The 21,515-nt window shown below is 43.8% G+C and overlaps 1 protein-coding gene across 5 annotated transcripts; it reads left to right on the forward strand.

Moving 5' to 3' along the window:
• The first annotated feature begins 7,196 nt into the window (after positions 1–7,196).
• On the forward strand, positions 7,197–16,350 carry coq7 (Ubiquinone biosynthesis protein COQ7 homolog). Of its 5 annotated transcripts, XM_090194290.1 has the most exons (7): positions 9,126–9,329; positions 9,678–9,859; positions 10,111–10,225; positions 10,405–10,544; positions 10,979–11,047; positions 11,599–11,677; positions 12,005–16,350. In XM_090194290.1, exons 1-6 carry the CDS (start codon positions 9,236–9,238, stop codon positions 11,674–11,676), a joined length of 678 nt encoding a protein of 225 aa, XP_090050416.1. In that variant the 5' UTR covers positions 9,126–9,235; the 3' UTR covers position 11,677; positions 12,005–16,350.
• The last annotated feature ends 5,165 nt before the right edge of the window (positions 16,351–21,515 follow it).

Consider the following 21,515-nt stretch of genomic DNA (forward strand, 5'->3'; position numbering starts at 1 on the left):
CCAGGACGGACCCTGCTTAGCTTCAGAGGCAAGCTAGCAGGGTGGTTTGTTGCTGGGATTTGGGCTGAGAAGTGAAGTGGGAAGTTGTAAATCCGGCATGACTGTTTTGAAGTGCTTTTGAAGTCGGACCAATTCTTCAACCAATAAGGTTTTAGCTAGCTTGATAAGCTATTTGCACGTCACGTCAACGATATCATGTCACCGTGTGGGACTGTTGGTCAATTAACCTTGTCGGAGTGGGCGCCCTGATTCTAGTTTGTGAGCTAGGCAGGCTACTGCCTGGGAAGGTCTCCCACTCTGAAGTACGAGTTGGGGAGGGGGCCGGGGGTAGGTTGACCTCAGGTCTCCCCACTTGAAGCCCAAGGTAGGGGGAGTGGGGGAATCTATCAAATATTTTGGAGCAACCTCTGGCACAGGCCAGGATGAGGAGCCATCTACCTCCTCAACCACAAAGGCCTCTTCACAAATGTTGTCTGAGCCTGAAGATGAGGAGGATTCCAACAGGATTCTTCAGGTGTGTTTGTGCGCATGCGTGTGTGTATGTGGGTACACGCACATGGGTTTATGTGTGCATCCCTGCATAACATAAACAAAATAATGTACTTTTTACTCCATACATTTATCCTGACACCCAAGAGTACATTTTGAATGCTTAGCAGGACAGAAAAATGGTCCAATTCATGCACTTGTCAAGAGAACATCCCTGGTCATTCCTACTGCCTCGGATTTGGTGGACTCACTAAACACACATGCTTCGTTTGTAAAATGTACACTGACGTCTGAGAGTTGGAGTGTGCTTCTGGCTATCCGTAAATAAAAAACAAACAAGAAAATTGTGCCATTTTGTTTGCATAATATAATCAAATTTGAAATGATTTATACTTTTACTACTTAAGTATATTTGATACTTAAGTATATTTAAAACCAAATACTTTAAAACTTTTACTCAAGTCGTATTTTACCGGGTGACTTTTACTTGAGTCATTTTCTATTAAGGCATCTTTACTTTTACTCGAGTATGAAAATTGGGTACTTTTTCCACCACTGCAGACATCAGCATGATGACCACATCCTGTGACTAACAGGAACAGGTAATGCTAGGTAAATGCTAGGTTTTATGATAAATAGGTCTGGTTTGGTTTGCCATCACAACCCTTTAACCCTGGCCCTGCCCTGAGCTTACAGTTCTCTCTGTTTCAGCACTTAGCTAGTGTAATGTTAGCACTGATGATCTTTACAAATATGAAAGAAAAATGTGGCTTCTTTTAGGGCTCGACTCAATGTTATGTATGCTGATGTTGAACATTACTAGACTGCAAAAGCAAAACCACTGCATTAAGTAATGGATCAATCGTTATTAAAGTTTAAAAAACTGTCTTCAAAACGATTAAGATTAAAAAAAATAATACCTCATGGTTGTTGATACAGGTCTTTTAATGTGTGTTCAATTGACAATTCATACTATATCAGCTTGAGGTCTATCAACCCTCAAGAGCATTGCATGTGGTTGATGTTTTCATGAAGAACTTTAGTTTCTCCTGTAAAACCATTGACATGTCCCCGCTTGCCTCGATCTGCAACTTGCTCCGACTATCTCTCTCTTCCACTTGTGTGAACCCTAGAGTTGGAGATCTGTTTAGGAGTGCCATAGAAACCAAACAAAAACAAATCAAGTCATTGTTTTTTAGCCCAATGATTTCCTCTGTAATAGCAGTTATAATATGGGGGATTTCGTTGAGACATCCAATGTTCTACCTGGGTGAGATATGTCCTGACATGAAAAATCATGAACTTCTTCATCTACAGGTGCAGCTCAACACACACCTTACCGCTACAGAGGGATAAGGCCTTGAGCCTGCATTTCTCCTGAGAAAATTACGACTTGAGCGACACTTTCAGACAGGCAATGGCTTATTTGCTCAACCCGAGACATAGCTACATTAAAACACACTGGATCGCCAATGTTCATGAAAACAGTCTGTTTACAGTGCTTTAACAAGGTCTGAGTGCCGAGGAACGCAAAAATAAACGATTTCTTGAGTGTCAGCACTTCAATAATGCTAGAAACGTCACTCTCCACCAGTTCTTATTCTTATAAAGGCCTCTATAAAAAGGGTTGGGTGGCTTCGGGGAGACGGAAATGTAAATCTGAAAATGAATTGTTAGCTTTTTACGAGACAACTTGGTCTTCTCCAGAGGGATACCGCTACAGCAATAAAAATGGGTGACTTTGAGAGTTTTGGATATGAGGCCGATGTTGCGTAACCCTTGATTTTTCTGTCTGTCAACCTAGTTTTCCTTACCAGGTTTGGGGGAGGGTAATGGAGGAGGATTTGGGGCAAATTAAAGTACCCATTCGTTCTATACGAAACCCGGTTTCCCAAAAGCATCTGAAGGCTAAGTTCATCATTAGAACCATCAAAATAGATAAAATTAGATGATCAATGAAAGATGCTTTTGAGAAATCGGCTCCAACAATGTCCAGCACAGGAGGCTGCTGAGGGGAGAATGGAGCCAGAGCGAATGGATTGTCATCAAACACCTGGAAACCATATGTTTGATATATTTGTTACCATTCCACTTATTCAGCTCGAGTTATTACCACGAGCCCATTCTCCCCAATTAAGGTGCCACCAATATAAAATCGCAACATGTCGACATCTTAACCCAAGCTAGGGAGAAGCTGACTAACAAGCTGTTGAATTGACGAAACTTGTTTGTTGTTTACTTGGGGTTGACTTGGGGTTTTGAAATCTATGCCCTCCAACTTGGACACATAAACACATGACACATTCTGTTTTTTTTGGGTGTCCTGACAGGACTGGGAGGACAAAGATCAGGCACGACATGTCATGTCGCAGCCAGGCAATGCTGCCTTCCTGGCCCCTCTCTGTGAGCAGAGTTACGACCCACAACTTGGATACATAAATACATACACATTCTCAGGGGGGGGGGGGGGGGGGTGCTTCCCAAACGATGTCCTATTCCCTAAATAGAGCAGTACTTTTCACCAAAAGTAGTGCACTATATAGAGAATAGCATGCCATTTAGGAAACAAACTAGGTGTCTGTCGTACAAGACCAGACAAGACATGTCATGTCCTTCAGCCAGGCAGTGCTGCCTTCCAGGCCCCCCTCTGTGTACAGATGTGTTGACTCACTCTAGCCTAAGGGTCCTTAGCCTGAGCACCACCACAGCTATGCACTGTCTGACCAGAACCCTGGAGCAAGGGTGAACATACACAAACAGACGAACATACACAAACAGAGAGACGCAGGCGCGTAGTACACAGGCCCACACACACACATGCACCTGCACACAGCCCTAATCCACTCACCAGTTGCAGACAACAAGGGGAAAACAACTGCTCTCTCTCTTTCATGCTTTCTCTCAATCTTTCTCTCAGAAAGGCAACTGCAAGGCACCCGACCGCAAGGCACTGCAGAGGGTGGTGAGTACTGTCCAGTACATCACTGGGGCCGAGCTCCCTGCCATCCAGGACCTCTATACCAGCCGGTGTCAGAGAAAGGCCCAAAAAAGTGTCAAAGACGGGCCTCCCGGGTGGCGCAATGGTCTAAGGCACTGCATTGCTAGCTGTGCCACCAGAGACTGGGTTCGAGCCCAGGCTCTGTCGCAGCTGGCCGTGACCAGGAAGTCCACGGGTCAACGCACAATTGGCCTAGCGTCGTCTGGGTTAGGGAGGGTTTGGCTGGTAGGGATATCCTTGTCTCATCGCGTGCTAGCGACTCCTGTGGCGGGCCAGGCGCAGTGCACACTAACCAGGTCGCCGGGTGCACAGTGTTTCCTCCAACACATTGGTGCGGCTGGCTTCCGGGTTGGATGCGTGCTGTGTTAAGAAGCAGTGCGGCTTGGTTGGGTTGTGTTTCGGAGGACGCATGGCTTTCGACCTTCGACTCTCCCGAGCCCGTACGGGAGTTGTAGCGATGAGACAAGATAGTAACTACTAACAATTGGATACCATGAAATTGGGGAGAATTTATTTTTAAGTTCACCAAGTCTGAAACCATCAGGACCCTGAGCAGCTTCTACCCCCAAGCCGTAGGACTGCTAAACAAGGCTACTAAATAGCTAATCAAATGTTTACCCAGACCACCTGCATTGACCCTTTTTAAACGAACTCTCTCGCGCTGACTCTATGCACACACACTGGACACACTCACACAGACTGACACCCCAACACACACATACACACCCACCCACACTCACATAACATGCACACACACACACCACATACGCTGCTGCTACTGTCTATTATCTATCCTGTTGCCTAGTCACTTTACCTCTACCTATATGTACATAGCTACCTCAGTTACCTCGTACCCCTGCGCATCGACTAGGTACTGGTACTCCCTGTATATAGTCATGTTATTTGTACTCGTTATTCGTTATTCACTGTGCATTTATACCTCATGTCACTATAAAAAAATTATATAACTCTGCATTGTTGGAAAAGGAACCGTTAGTCAGCATTTCACTGTCAGTCTACACCTGTTTACCAAGCAGGTGACAAATAACATTTGATTAGATTCAGTCCTGATTGAAATGAGAGCACCTGTCCTATAATCCTTTGATGCTCGGGTCAGGTTCACAATCACGAATACACCAATGAAAGTTCAAAGCCTTCTTACAAATCCACCAGGAGATAAGGTTAGACGGGGCCTCTACCTACAGTGGCAAGAGAGAGTATGTGAACCCTTTGGAATTACCTGGATTTCTCCATAAATTGGTCATAAAATTTGATCTGATCTTCATCTAAGTCTCAACAATAGACAAACAGTCTCCTTAAACTGATAACACACAAACAATATGTTTTCATGTCTTTATTGAACACACTGTGTAAACATTTGCAGTGTCGGATGGAAAAAGTATGTGAACCCTTGGATTTAATAACTGGTTGACCCTCCTTTGGGAGCAATAATCTCTAACGTTTTCTGTAGTTGCGGATCAGACCTGCCACAACGGTCAGGAGGAATTTTGGACGATTCATCTTTACAAAACTGTTTCAGTTCAGCAATATTCTTAGGATGTCTGGTGTGAACCGCTCGAGGTCATGCCACAGCATTTTAAATCGGGTTGAGGTCAGTACTCTGACTGGACCACTCCAAAAGGCGTATTTTCTTCTGTTGAAGCCTTTCTCTTGTCGATTTACTTCTGTTTTGGGTCGTTGTCCTGTTGCGTCACCCAACTTCTGTTGCGCTTCAATTGGTGGACAGATAGCCTAACATTCTCCTGCAAAATGTCTTGATAAACTTGGGAATTAATTTTTCCGTAGATATTAGCAAGCTGTCCAGGCCCTGAGGCAGCATAGCAGCTCCAAACCATGATACTCCCTTCACTATACTTTACAGTTAGGATGAGGTTTTGACGTTGGTGTGCTGTGCTGTGCTGTGCCTTTTTTTTTCTCCACACATAGTGTTGTGTGTTCCTTCCAAACAAATCCATACTTTAGTTTAATCTATCCACAGAATATTTTGCCAGAAGCGCTGTGGAACATCCAGGTGCTCTTTTGCGAACTTCAGACATGCAACAATGTTTATTTTGGACAGCAGTGGCTTCTTCCGTGATGCCCTCCCATGAACACCATTCTTGTTTAGTGTTTTATGTATCGTAGACTCGTCAACAGAGATGTTAGCATGTTCCAGAGATTTCTGTAAGTCTATAGCGGACACTCTAGGATTCTTCTTAACCTCATTGAGCATTCTGCACTGTGCTCTTGCAGTCATCTTTGCAGGACGGCCACTCCTAGGAAGAGTAGCAACAGTGCAGAAGTTTCTCCATTTATAGACTATTTGTCTTACCGTGGACTGATGAACATCAAGGCTTTTAGAGATACTTTTGTAACTCTTTCCAGCTTTATGCAAGTCAACCATTCTTAACCGTAGGTCTTCTGAGATCTCTTTTGTTCGAGGCATGGTTCACATCAGGCAATGCTTCTGTGAATAGCAAACTCACATTTTGTGAGTGTTTTTTATAGGGCAGGGCAGCTCTAACCAACATCTCTAATCTCAGCTAATTGATTGGACTCCAGGTTAGCGGACTCCTGACTCCAGTTATCTTTTGGAAAAGTAATTAGCCTATATGGTTCACATACTTTTTCCAAACTACACTGTGAAAGTTTAAATTATGTATTCAATATAGACAAGAAAAATACAATAATTTGTGTGTTATTAGTTTAAGCACACTGTATTTGTTAATTGTTGTGACTAAGATGAAGATCAGGTCAAATTGCATGACTAATTTATGCAGAAATCCAGGTAATTCCAAAGGGTTCACATACTTTTTCTTGCCACTGTATGTGGATCTAGCCAGGACAATGAACATTGGTCCTCCAGCACTAGACTGATGCTCCATGCCACACCACTACCAGCCAGGCAGCCTGACAGCAGGAACAGAGCTGTCTTCCTTCACTCCAAACCAAGTGCCTGCTACCTCTTACACCTCCCACCGCCACAGCCTACCCCCCGCAGCTCCAGCCCCATCCGTTTTCCTCAGCACCACATCACTCACCTCAGCCCTGCCTTCCCTAGCCCCATGCTCTAGCCCCACATCCCTAGCCCAAACCCCTCAGTCCAAGTCAGCCCCACACACAACCACGCTGCCTTCCCCATGTCCAGTCTGCCTCACAGCCAGCCTCAAGCTCTAATTGCCCCAGTCTGTCTGCCTCACAGCCAGCCTCAGCTCTAACTGCCCCAATCTCAGTCTGCCTCACAGCCAGCCTCAGCTATTCCATTAACGGCACCAGTCTCATCCCTGTTTATCCTGGGCCATCGCAGTCAGCCTCACCATTCCTCAGATGTCTCTGCACATTCTTTTATAAACCTGCAGAATGAAGGTGTCTGACTGACTGCTGCATGCTGGTCTACGCGTGATTCATAAAAGGCCCGATTCATGAAGTTGCATATGTGTGAGGTGCTGTTGGTTGGTGGGGTTCTCTATAAAATATCAATGCAATGTTTTGGATGTTTGTATATGATGATCATTCACTGTGGCAAAACGTTGAATTGTTGATCCACACCAAACGAAAGTTATTGGATATTTCTAGGCTTCTGAAGTTGTCCCAAGTTGTGTGGCCTAATATGTTTGTATAAGACTGCCATCTATGGGTCACATAGGGAAATACTGATTATTATTTCAGAACTGAAACAATAACAGCAAAGAGAGTCTCTGATAACAGCATACATCAGTGGAGGCTGCTGAGAGGAGGATGGTTTATAATAGTGGATGGAATGGAGTCAGTGGAATGGTGTCAACCTCATGGATACCATTCCAGCCATTATTATTGCAAGGACTGACGCCAGGGATCAGAAGCAGGTACGGGGAGTTGAACATTTAATGACGAACAGACAGGTGACAGAACCAGCGTCAGCACACAGGTAAACAAGGACATATGTCAATCAATGCAGAACCAGGGAACAGAGCGGTGAACTAGACAGATATGGGGAAGGTAATGACAGAGGTGATTGACTACAGCTGCGTCCAATAATCACTGACGCGTGTGCCGGGGGAAGGCAGGTGGGCGTAATGATGATGTCAGGAGTGCGCAATGCTGGGAAGCCTGGTGCCTTTGAGCGCCAGGGTGGAAGAGTGGGAGCAGGCGTGACAATTATGAGTCGTAGCAGCGATCAGTTGAAGAGCATGCACTTAGTTTTACTAGCATTTAAGAGCAGTTGGAGGCCACGGAAGGAGTGTTGTATGGCGTTGAAGCTCGTTTGGAGGTTTGTTAGCACAGTGTAGATACTGTATGTATTTATTCATTTATCTTCTGGCAAATCTAATAGGAGGGATCTACTAAGTAGTTCTTGATACAGTTTTGTTTTTCACTTTTGCAAATGTATTAAATCAAAAACGTAAATATTTAATTTGCATAAGTATTCAGACCTGGTTGGGCCACTCAAGGACATTCAGAGAGTTGTCCAATAGCCACTTGTCTTGGCTGTGTTCTTAGGGTGCTCTGGAGCAGGTTACTCTCTGTACTTTGCTCCGTTAATCTTTCCTTCAATCCTGACTAGTAACCCAGTCCCTGCCGCTGAAAAACTTCCCGACATCACGATGCTGCCACTACCATGCTTCACCATAGGGATGGTGCCAGGTTTCCTCCAGACGTGACGCTTGGCATTCAGGCCAAAGAATTTAACCTTCGTTTCATCAGACCAGAGAATCTGTTTCTCATCATAAATAATGACGAGAGTCTTTAGGCAAACTCCAAGCGGGCTGTCATGGGCCTTTTACTGGTTTAGTGGCTTCAGTCTGGCCACTCTACCGTAAATACCTGATTGGTGGAGCGCTGCAGAGATGGTTGTCCTTCTGGAAGGTTCTCCAATTTCTACAGGAACTCTGGAGCTCTGTCAGAGTGACCATCGGGTTCTTGGTCACCTCCCTGACCAAGACCCTTCTCCCCTGATTGCTCAGTTTGGCCGGTGGTTCAGCTCTAGGAAGAGACTTGGTGGTTCCAAACTTCTTCCATTGAAGAATTATGGAGGCCAGTGTGTTCTTGGGGACCTTCAATGCTGCAGAAATGTTTTGGTACCGTTCCTCAGATCTGTGCCTCAACACAATCCTGTCTCGAAGCTCTACGGACAATTCCTTCGACCTCGTGGCTTGGTTTTTGCTCTGACATGCCCTGTCAACTGTGGGACCTTATATAGACAGGTGTGTGCCTTTCCAAATCATGTCCAATCAATTGAATTGACCACAGGTGGACTCCAATCAAGCTATAGAAACATCTGTAGGATGATCAATGGAAACAGGATGCACCTGAGCTCAATTTCGATACTCATAGCAAAGGATCTGAATACTTATGTAAATAAGGTATTTCTGTTTTACTTTTTTTTAAATAAATTTGCAAACATTTCTAAAAACCTGTTTTTGCTTTGTCATTATGGGGTATTGTGTGTAGATTGATGAGGACAAACATGCATTTAATCCAGTTTAGAATAAGGCTGTAACGTAACAAAAAAATGTAAAAGTCAAGTGGTCTGAATACTTTTCGAATGCACTGTATATAATAATGTAGAGTTAAATGTAAACCGTGATTGACCACACATTCCAGGACAGTAGGTGGCAGCATGCACCTTAAACCTTTATTTGCGGGCCGCTATTAAACCATAGAAGAAGTTACGTCATTTGACCGCGCCATCTCCACAAGCAGGCACATTTCAATGACAACCTGCATATGTAACATATATTAATTACAGAATAATAGAGCCATATAACAATGCAACGAGCCGTTTTCGCACACATTGCATTGCATGACTGGACGCATGTTTTCAGTCCTTTGAGGATACGACAATGTTGTTTGAAGCACAGAGGTAGGCACTCAATGCTGTTTAGCTAGCTACAATGCTAAAAACAAGTCTGCTCAGTGTTCATACATAAATGCTGACCTATGAATATATAATTTGTCAGTGGTCAGTTTCTGTCTTGCTTGCATCCTCATAGCAGCTCAAGTGAGTTTTGCAGCTAGAGCTAGTTGTTAACTAACTTAGCTGGCAATTTCACATTTAGTTTACATGGTGCTTTTGTAAGGTGTGAGACACTTCAGTCGTTATAGCTAACAGTTATGTTGATCTGCAGAAAAAAATGTAATGCAGGTGACATGTTCGACTGCAAAGTAAAATAGCTACATATTTTAATACACTTTTTCGTCCTGTTTGAAGCACTACCAGTACAGCTCAATTCTCGGGCATACAGTGTGATACCGCCCCCGCGCGACGAAGCAGAGAAGGCTCTGCTGCACAGTATGTTGCGGGTGGACCACGCAGGGGAATACGGTGCCAACCGCATCTACGCCGGCCAGATGGCAGTGTTGGGAAGGTCACAGACAGGACAGCTTATTCAGGTATAAGTAGTCTGCATTACACATGCACAGATGTAGCTACTTTTCTTACATTCTTGCAGACGACAATAGCCTAACTACTTGTTTTGTTTTTTAGATGATTGGCTACCATTCCAGTATCCCCAAAGTTAACTTTATGACAACAATTAAAGTGAATGGATGTAATCATGTTGTCAGTGCTTGGTGACCCACAAAAACAAAATGTTGACATTCCAGCATCCTCAATTATATATTCATTTTCACTATGCTTCAAGGAAATGTGGGATCAAGAGAAGAAGCATCTTGCCAAATTCAATGAGATCCTTGCAGAGAACAGAGTTCGCCCAACGTTGCTGTTGCCCCTCTGGAACGTTGCAGGTTTTTTACTTGGTAAGGAACAAGGCTTCACTCCATACAGTCAACAGTTGTCACATATGCCTGACAAATAAACAAAGGGAATGGATGTATATGTCTGTGAGTTCTGTTGCAATGAGACAATAATCCAATACAACAGTATGATACATATGGCACTTGGGGGATAGACCATATTCTGTGGTGTGTCCCCGCAGGAGCGGGCACCGCTCTACTGGGTAAAGAAGGGGCCATGGCCTGTACTGTGGCTGTGGAGGAGAGCATCTCAGAGCACTACAACAGCCAGATCAGAGCCCTCATGGAGGAGGACCCAGACAGATACGTAGAGCTGTTAAAAGTAAGATAATGAACCATCCCTCGTACCATGGGCCCTGGAGTTTTTCCTGACCAGGAACATCTCTGGGCTCTATCAAGAAAAACTCTGTGCCCCAGCTAGGGCTCTTACTTGGTTTACAGTAGCTTCTATAGCCACAAAGTCAGATTCCACAGCCAAAAAGTCCAAATGTAGGCTTTTTGGTCTTTCATTTAAGGTTAGGCATAAATTTAGCAGTGTGGTTAGGGTAAGTTTTAAAGTCAGATTTCAGGAAGAGAAATTGTAGAAATGGGCGGGATTTATGACTTTGTGGCTATAGTAGCTAGTAAGGACCCTCATACTTTCCTGGTCAGGTAAAACCCTACCCCTATAATTGAATAATGCACACTGTACTTTGTCTTGAGTGTTTGTTGTCTTGATTTCTGAGAAGTGAATGTGGCCATTTATTTTCCATACAGTTAATAAAGGAATTCCGAGATGATGAGATGGAACATCATGATACAGGACTGGAGCACGATGCTGAATCTGTAAGCCCTCTTTCCCCCTTTGATCTTTAGGTTTTACTCTATTTAATCCTTTGGTTAAGGTTCTGTTGTTACGCTGTTATTGACAACAGCTATGGCTGGTGGAGTGAACCTTAATTGAGTTCAGTTCTAATAATAATGAATCATAATTTGTTACATTTCTAAAGTGCTTTCCATAGAATCTCAAAGCGCCTCGAGCAAAAATCAAGCAAGCAGTATATCATGATCAGTCAATAATTATGTTATTGTGTTATGTTGTTGTTGTTGCATAGTGATGTCTCAGTGTTTCCCAGTCTTTTTATGTTGTGGTTTATTGTCCCTGGATCATTATGGGTTTTCCTTTAAATTTATTCCATAAAAACAAGGAATGGATTCCGTCTCATTATCTCCCACTCAAATGCTTTGATTCCTCCAAAACTGGGTCATGGTGGGAAAGATTGCGTGCGGCTTGGGAACACTGTGGTGTTACATTCCTTCACTGTTTCCTGTCAAACATCATGTGCTTTGAACTCTTCTGATAAAGGTTTTCTTGTGTTTTCTTTCTTTTGTTTCAGCTACCCGGATACAAGGTTTTGAAGGGTGCAATACAACTTGGCTGCACAGCCGCAATATTTGTGTCTCAGCGCCTATAAAGTAATAATTCATTCAGTTTCTCAAAGATGGTTTTCTAAAAAATATAATGATTTAAGTGATGTAAATGGATTTGTAAATTGTATTAGTAAAGTGAACCTTGCTACTTTATACAATGTAATAGTCAGTGCACTCCCATTAAAAATAGTTGTGTTTTTTGTCCAATTGTAACCAAGATGTTGTCAATTACTTCAACGCTAGCACTAGTAGCCAAACCATATAGGTACCAGCTCAATGCTGAAACCTCTGAGTTGGCATCCTAGAATAAGCAAGTTGTCAAAGAGATATTGGTGGGAAAGTTGGTGTAATTCTACCCTCTGTCTGGTCTAGGTGATGGGGATAGTGTGTTATCCTGCTATACTAAGGTATTGTGGTCATCACTGACAGAGCTGGAACCTACCTTCCTTATCAAGTTTACTTTGTAACATCATTGATACTAAGTAATATACTACATACTGTAATTACCTATCTGTTAGGTTTAATTGTTTGAATGACTAATCACCTTTCCACTGCAACCCCCCCCCCCCCCGTGCCTTTGTTATTCCCCGAAAGATAAATATCTAACACATCTCTACCGAGGACATATCGATATTGGCATTGTTATGCCATCACCATACCTTTCAACAAACTATCCTCTTTCACACATTATGTGTCATAAATCACAATGAACAATGGCTTGTCAGTCCAGATGAATGGTTAAGCCTCTTACACAGCTGTTCCAGTACATTAGATCAGAGTGAAAGAAGGATTGACAACTGACGGGTGCTGGCAGGGGGGTCTAGCTAATCAATGCCGTTCAGCGCTGCAGAGAAAAGTTTTCCGGTGGTTCAGTTTACTCCCCAGAGACCCCTGTATTGACTATAGGGATTGAAGTGTCCTTATAGTATGTTCTGTACTGACCTAGTGCCTGAGATCTGCCCTAGCCACTTCCGATGCAGGCTATAGTACACATCAGTTAGCACAGAGAGACGTATTGACCTCCATTCCACGTGCAATGTCTACGATAGAATGTAAAGTAGCAAAGAGAGAATACAAAGTAGCTGCGTTGTTGTTGGTGCAACAAGGAGGGTTTAAAGGAACAGTGTGATATCATGCTTTTGACGTATATTATTCTTCGACAGTACCGATCCTGCTCTGTATGCGAGGGTGCCTCTGGCATCCAAGCCACAGCCCACTTATGTGTTTTCTGCCCCTGCCGGCCCATGAACAGCCCGCCAAACTGTTTCCGCCCCCAACCAAGGCCCATGAACGGCCCGCCGAACTGTTTCCGCCCCCAACCAAGGCCCATGAACAGCCCACTGAACTGTTTTCTGCCCCAATGTCGAGAGACGTGCTTTTGTCTGAAAAAGTCTGACAAACTTTAATTTGGAAGTGTAACTAGCCTTTAAACTTCACTAGGCATTGTGTGTATGTGTGTGTCAGTGTGTGTTTCGCCACCTGTACCCCAGTTGTTTTCTGCCCCTACCGGCCCACTAAGGAGTTATTTCTCACTGGGGCCAGGCTGCTGGTTCTCAGGCAGGGAGTTATTTTCCCCAGCATGAGTTCAGAGGAGTTTTTTTTAGATGGGGTGGGTTTACGTATCAGACCTGACCCTAAAGGTTAACATGCTGTAACTGTGCTCTTTTTGTGCCCTCTGCCTTAAAAATAGCCCCTCCCCCCTCATGTAAATCACAGAGCGGGCCGGCTGGCACACACCCCAAGATGGACAAAACTACTCAAACGTATTACGAGTCCTATACCGGGAACACTTTGTTTAAACCTTACCCGCCCACCCAGCGTACTATTATCAGTCCGCGATGACTTATGACGACACAAACAGAGATGCGCATGTATGTACAGTTGAAGTTGTAAGTTTACATACACCTTAGCCAAAAACATTTACACTCAGTTTTTCACAATTATTTAATCCTAGTAAAAAAATCCCTGTCTTTGGTCAGTTAGAATCACCACTTTATTTTAAGAATGTGAAATGTCAGAATAATAGTAGAGAGAATTATTTATTTCAGATTTGATTTCTTTCATCACATTCCCAGTGGGTCAGAAGTTTACATACACTCAATTAGTATTTGGTAGCATAGCATTTAAATTGTTTAACTTGGATCAAATGTTTTGAGTGGCCTTCCACAAGCTTCCCACAATAAGTTGGGTGAATTTTGGCTCATTCCTCCTGACAGAGTTGGTGTAACTGAGTCAGGTTTGTAGGCCTCCTTGCTCGCACACGCTTTTTCAGTTCTGCCCACAAATTTTCTACAGGATTGAGGTCAGGGCTTTGTGATGGCCACTCCAATATCTTGACTTTGTTGTCCTTAAGCCATTTTGCCACAACTTTGGAAGTATGCTTGGGGTCATTGTCCATTTGGAAGACCCATTTGCGACCAAGCTTTAACTTCCTGACTGATGTCTTGAGATGTTGCTTGAATATATCCACATAATTGTCCGTCATGATGTCATCTATTTTGTGAAGTGCACCAGTCCTCCTGCAGCAAAGCAACCCCACAACATGATGATGCCACCCCCTTGCTTGACGGCTGGGATGGTGTTCTTTGGCTTGCAAGCCTCCCCCTTTTTCCTCCAAACATAACGATGGTCATTATGGCCAACAGTTCTATTTTTGTTTCATCAGACCAGAGGACATTTCTCCAAGAAGTACGATCTTTTGTCTCCGTGTGCAGTTACAAACTGTAGTCTGGCTTTTTTATAGCGGTTTTGGAGTAGTGGCTTCTTCCTTGCTGAGCGGCTTTTCAGGTTATGTCGATTTGTTTAACTATGGATATAGATAGTTGTGTACCTGTTTCCTGCAGAATCTTCTCAAGGGCCTTTGCTGCTGTTCTGGGATTGATTTGCACTTTTCGCACCAAAGTACGTTCATCTCCAGGAGACAGAACGTGTCTCCTTCTTGAGCGGTATGACGGCTGTGTGGTCCCATGATATTTATACTTGTGTACTATTGTTTGTACAGATGAATGTGGTACATTCAGGCGCTTGGAAATTGTTTCCAAGGATGAACCAGACTACCAGTACACCTCCAATTGACTAAAATTATGTCAATTAGCCTATCAGAAGCTACTAAAGCCATGACATCATTTTCTGGTATTTTCCAAGCTGTTTAAAGACACAGTCAACTTGGTGTATGTAAACTTCTGACCCATTGGAATTGTGATACAGTGATTTATAAGTGAAATAATCTGTCTGTAAACAATTATTGGAAAAATTACTTGTGTCATGCACAAAGTAGATGTCCCAACCGACTTTCCAAAACTATAGTTTGTTAATAAGAAATGTGTGGAGTGGTTGAAAAACGAGTTTTAATGACTCCAACCTAAGTTTATGTAAACTTTCAACTTCAACTGTATGTATGTAGGTGAAGTCTTTTTTTTGGCATGATGGGATACACAGACTGACATGGATTGGTTTGCTCTGTGACCTAGTCCATACCCCCTCCCCTCTTCCTTGGTACTATGTTCTCATGTACCTTTTAATACCTTATGATATCACAGCATAAAGATACAAGTGTACCTATCTGAACCGCCAATGAGTCTCTTTCAGTATTAATAAACGCTGACTTATAGGCTACCCATCATCAATCATAAAGTTCCTGCTTTAGCTCTTGTTGCAAAACAGTCTATAAATCTGAGGGTTGGACAAACAAAGCGTCTCTGCAAGCCGTGCATTTGGCAAACGCTGCTAATAGGCTTACGGATATCTGGCAAGAGAATTGCTAATTAGCTACTAATATACACCAAACAAAAATACACTATAAACACACACTCATCACCAGGGTCTTGACCTGAATGCAGTTCAGTGTCATAACTGACTTCAGTGGGCAAATGCTCACCTTCCATGGCCACTGGCATGCTGGAGATGTGTGCTCTTCATGGATGAATCCCGATTTTAACTGTACCAGGCAGATGGCGGACAGTGTGTATGGCGTTGTGTGGGGGCGAGCGGTTTGCTGATGTCAGCGTTATCAGTGCCCCGTGGTGGTAGGGTTATGGTCTGGGCAGGCGTAAGCTACAGACAACAAACACAATGACATTTTATGATGTTAACTTGAATGCACAGAGATAACGTGACGAGATCCCGAGGCCCGTTGTCGTGCCATTCATGTGCCACCATCACCTCATGTTTCAGCATGATAATGCATGGCCCCATGTCGCAGGGATTTGTACACAATTCCTGGAAGCTGAAAATGTTCTTCCATGGCCTGCGTACTCACCAGACATGTCACAACTCTGGATCGACGTGTACACAGCATGTTCAAGTTCCCGCTAATATCCAGAAACTTAGCACAGCCATTGAAGAGGAGTGGGACAACATTCCACAGGCCACAATCAACAGCATGATTGACTCCATGCGAAGGAGATGTGTCGCGCTCCATGAGGCAAATGGTGGTCACATTAGGTACTTTTAAGGTATTTGTGACCAACAGATGCATATCTGTATTCCCAGTCATGTAAAATCCATAGATTACGGCCTAATTTATTCATTTCAATTGATTGTCTTCCTTTATATGAACTGTAACTCTGTAAAATCTTTGAAATTGTTGCCTGTCGCGGTTTATATTTTTGTTCAGTGTATGACTTTGCAGCATGGCACATGGTTTCATGTTTTTTTGTGCAACAATTAGGAGTTGAATATCATTGGAATTGTGATAATAAACTCAGCAAAAAAATAAACGTCCTCTCACTGTCAACTGCGTTTATTTTCAGCAAACTTAACCTGTCAATATTTGTATGAACATAATATTCAACAACTGAGATATAAACTGAACAAGTTCCACAGACATGTGACTAACAGAAATGGAAAAATGTGTCCCTGAACAAAGGGGGGTCCAAAATCAAAAGTAACAGTCAGTATCTGGTGTGGCCACCAGCTACATTAAGTACTGCAGTGCATCTCCTTCTCATGGACTGCACCAGATGTGCTTCTTGCTGTGAGATGTTACCCCACTCTTCCACCAAGGCACCTGCAAGTTCCCGGACATTTCTGGGGGGAATGGCCCTAGCCCTCACCCTCCGATCCAACAGGTCCCAGACGTGCTCAATGGGATTGAGATCCGGACTCTTCGCTGGCCATGGCAGAACACTGACATTCCTCTCTTGCAGGAAATCACGAGCAGTATGGCTGGTGGTATTGTCATGCTGGAGGGTCATGTCAGGATGAGCCTGCAGGAAGGGTACCACATGAGGGAGGAGGATGTCTTCCCTGTAACGCGCAGCGTTGAGATTGCCTGCAATGACAACAAGCACAGTCCGATGATGATGTGAAACACCGCCCCAGACCATGACGGACCCTCCGCCTCGGTGTAACACTGATTCCTTCGATGATAAACGTGAATCTGACCATCACCAAAACCGCGACTCGTCAGTGAAGAGCAATTTTTGCCAGTCCTTTCTCGTCCAGCGATGGTGGGTTTGTGCCCATAGGCAACGTTGTTGCCGGTGATGTCTGGTGAGGACCTGCCTTACAACAGGCCTACAAGCCCTCAGTCCAGCCTCTCTCAGGCTATTGCGGACAGTCTGAGCACTGATGGAGGGATTGTGCGTTCCTGGTGTAACTTGGGCAGTTGTTGTTGCCATCCTGTATCTGTCCCGCAGGTGTGATGTTCGGATGTGCCGATCCTGTGCAGGTGTTGTTACACGTGGTCTGCCACTGCGAGGACGATCAGCTGTCCGTCCTGTCTCCCTGTAGCGTTGTCTTAGGCGTTTCACAGTACGGACATTGTAATTTATTGCCCTGGCCACATCTGCAGTCCTCATGTCTCCTTGCAGCATGCCTAAGGCACGTTCACGCAGATGAGCAGGGACCCTGGGCATCTTTCTGTGGGTGTTTTTCCAGAGTCAGTAGAAAGGCCTCTTTAGTGTCCTATGTTTTGATAACTGTGACCTTAATTGCCTACTGTCTGTAAGCTGTTAGTGTCTTAACGACCTTTCCACAGGTGCATGTTCATTAATTGTTTATGGTTCATTAAACAAGCATGGGAAACAGTGAAAGCATGGGAAACTTCTGTGAAGTTATTTGGATTTTTACGAATTATCTTTGTAAGACAGGGTCCTGAAAAAGGGACGTTTCTTTTTTTTTTGCTGAGTTTAGTATATTTAGCAGGCTTAGGATACCTGATGTTGTGGAATGAAATCTTTCTTTGTCACAGCGAGAAATAAAAAGTATGTTGCATACTATTTATTGAAACAGGAAGTTGCCACCTATAGATAAGCTGCATGAGACAGTTGGGTTCTATCAATATGATACATTACCCATTTGGTGGGGCTCTGGGGGGGGGGGGGGGGGGGCTTTTTGCGTCTAAAGTTTGATCGTCACATATTATTTCTGTTCCAGATTAATAGTGTTGACAGCTTTATAGCCAAGATGCAAGTCTTTTTAAAAAGCAACAAGTGTACAACTGCATATTTGGCACAGCTTTGGGTAACAAACTTGCTGTTAAATTAAAACATGAGTGACGACTCCGTCATGATGCAGGTGTTAATAACAGTTAACCATAAAACCCAACGTCTAAATTAGCACCTGTTTTCTAAATTAGCAACGATACTCGATAAGCAGTAGGATTTCGTTACGAGTCTACGACTCAAGCAGAAATGCATCTTTTTTTATGACGCAGCGTAACGTTCTTCATTGACATTTGACATAATATTATGAAGCTATTTTTAGCATCCAAACATGGCAATCAGGAGAACTGTGGTTGAAATGTTCGGCTTCTTCGCCTAGATTCACCTCAGAAGGAATCTGCTGATATATCGACCGAGAAATCAGCAACAAGAATTTGAAAATAGCAATAAAACTCCCGAATGGGACCGTGAATAATCAAGGCTGTAAATTTTGTGCATGTGGACAATATAAATTCATATACGTCATAAAATCTTTCGGATGCAGAGCATATTGTTTCTTGACCTAGATCTACAGGGTTGTCCATCACCCGCCTTGGGATAAAATCTGACTGACATTTATCATACGGTGCCATTCTCTCAGCAGGATCACAATAGAGCTCAGTTCTGAAACCCACACTATCATACTAAGAAACAATGTGTGGATATTGGAACATAACCGGAGTCTCTTGATATGAAGAAGCCACTCGTTAGGTTAAGACACCGTTCATTTATTTGTGGATTCAAGAGTTTTCCCAATGGACCGTCTTAACTTCCTAAAATGTAATAGAAGTTTTGAGGCGATTGGTATTTTCCAGCCTGCTATATACCTGGTATTTACCCTAATAATAAATACAAATGTTTCTTTTAGGTTCTTTGTAAAAAATAAACTTTGTATCAAAATAACATGTTCAACTTTCCCATAATGCTTTATGTTGATACTTTTTGGACTTTGACTTTTATGCCAAACAAACCTATGCTTCTGATGTTAGATAGGAGGTGCTACTTTTTATTTGTCTTCTTTGTGTACATTTTTCTGGTTAATTTCCATGTTCTTTGTAAAGTTATTGGGTTTGATCTGTTTTAAACATTGCAAAACCAGGTGTGAGTGCTTGGTACTGTAATGAGGGTTTTACTGACCTAAAAAAGAATTCACGATTATTTTCAAAAGACTGATTTGACTTTAAAATTAAACACATATATAACATATATTGTAACAGTTGCATTGATAGATTAAGGCTATAACAAGGGCAACTAGCCAATCATATTTTGTTTTGTTTGTATAACATCAGTGGCAGAGTCCCTCATTTATTATCAGAGCGTACTAGCGCAGATGCTAGCTGTCACGTTACCATAAATTCAAGCAGAATTCCACCGCAGTGTTTGTATGTTCGAATTCTGTTCTTGTTTCTCACAGCATTCATGCATTTAACCTTTATAAGCGCTTCTGAGAAGCGAGGGGCCATTAGCTTGATCTGAGCCAGTGCAGCACTGAACACAATGGTGTTGGCCAGTGGCCAATTCTGTACACAAATTTGGTTGTCAAAGTAAAAAATAAAAAAAAACATTTATCTATACTGCCTGTTGTAGCTGGACGTGGGAGTGAGAGATGACAAGCGGGGCCCACATGTTTTTTGAAACATACTGTACACTCATACATAAACTGACTTGTCTTTCCAGTAAATGGTCAGACATGTGGGTCCCCTCCCTCCCCCTGTGAAAAGGCTCTAGAAAAGCTGTGCCCACGTGTCCACACAGTGGGGAGCCACAACACATGATGTAAAGGACTGACATCACCTCAGCAGGAATCCCTGATTTACAGCCGCCCCGACATGAGCAAGACCGCCACCTACCAGATCCAGAGAAATTCAGCCAAGGTCATGTTCTGTATCTGGGTTATATGTTGCCTATGAAGCGTTTTAGCAGGTTCACATAGTCATAGTGGATGACCATGTGAATATTAGGTTTAATATTAACATGAATCTACTTTTACAGATTCAGGACATTAACATTAACTCCCAAGACTCCGATAGCTCTCTTATTCATTGGTGGTAGCAATCATTACGTGTGCTTGTCCTCAGCAGCCAGGCCTGGACAGCTGTGTTGGCAGTTGGCACCCTGCGTTGTGGATCAGCTGGGGAGAGGCTTATGTGAGGGCCAAGGCCCTGCTGCCTGCTTCCCTCTGAGCGTAGCGTGACCCTGCGGGCACATACATCAGCACAGTGACAGGCTGGGTGCTCGGCCGCTCAAGCATGACTCCCAGGCCACGTTGCTGCTCCTCCGTGTCATGAGCCCCAACGACTCTTCAAGCTATTCACTGAAGCATGTCCCCAGGCCCCCCTGGGACCCTGGCAAGAGGACAATGACCTGGGCAACAGGAGACCGTTCATGGACTCTGCAATACTCTGCTAGTAAGTTTGCATTTACAATTTCTCTGATTAATGTGGTGTTTTTGGTACTAGGTGTGCCACAGGGCTCGGTCCAGTGTATGTTGCGTCAGACAAAATTGGTATTTGAGTTTGTTTTGGTTTATAGGGTGTTTTTTGGTAAACGGTGTGCCACAGGGCTCCTTTCAAGACCCAATTGATACATTTTTAAAACTTTTTTTTTACAAAAGTATTTGCTTTCAAAATGTCATTTGTTTTCACACATTTAGGTTCCAGTGTATGTTGCATGAGACCAAAGAGGCCTGTTCTTCTGAAGTCGTGGAGTTATACCCCCTCTCTCTGTCTTGCCTCGTTCTTTACTCACACTACAGTTGCTAGCTGGAGGATAGGGGCTGTGCAGTTCATCTACTGATGAAATCTGTTCTGGCAAAGATGCGCCAGGCACGCCGACGATGGGCTGAGAGGTGGGAGCATTAGATGCACCCCTCTGTGGCCTCTCGCGGACCCACCATACCTATGGGCCTACAGTATGTCATGCCACCATGTCTATGGCCGTTACATTACCCTGCTCCTGAAGCCGATCCCGTTCTCACTGCTATCATTCCCCTCCATCCATCACGTTGACTGTTTGACAGTTTGCAGAAGGTTGCCACGCATGGCCTCTAAACACCTGGCTCTAGTCGAGGGCGTTGCCCACCCCACCTGTTAGTCCTCTTTAGTGGCCATTTCACACTTTGCACCAATCCCGGTCAAGTCCCTTCTGTCGACTGGGCTGATTGAAGGGTGTGTCCTGGCAATGCTGTTTCTCACTGGGCTCCATTGCTCTCCGCTGAGCACGGCTTTCATGCAGCTCGTAAACATGCCACTCTCCTGGCTCATCAGTCACGGGCCCTCCGATGCCCTACAACGCTGGTGACAACCCTGATATCAGGGTGATGTGGTAGCAGATTGCCAATTTAAGCTCCTGTGTGGTTTATATGTCACTGCGGCCAGTATTCACACCCGCAGAGCTTCTGTATTCTGTCCTCTTACAAGTTGACTTCAAGCTGCTATGAATACTATTCACCGTTGGAC

This window comes from Oncorhynchus mykiss, chromosome 13 (genome assembly GCF_057628025.1).
Source record: "Oncorhynchus mykiss isolate SJ-2025 chromosome 13, ASM5762802v1, whole genome shotgun sequence".
Taxonomy (NCBI): Eukaryota; Metazoa; Chordata; class Actinopteri; order Salmoniformes; family Salmonidae; genus Oncorhynchus; species Oncorhynchus mykiss.

Excerpts from the sequence above, each read along its gene's own strand:
- coq7 (XM_021556159.3), top strand. The coding sequence starts at position 9,236 with ATGCAACGAGCCGTTTTCGCACACATTGCATTGCATGACTGGACGCAT. Across the intron at positions 10,226-10,404 it reads CGTTGCAGGTTTTTTACTTG|GAGCGGGCACCGCTCTACTG; the intron begins GTAAGGAACAAG and ends GTGTCCCCGCAG. Across the intron at positions 10,545-10,978 it reads GATACGTAGAGCTGTTAAAA|TTAATAAAGGAATTCCGAGA; the intron begins GTAAGATAATGA and ends TTTTCCATACAG.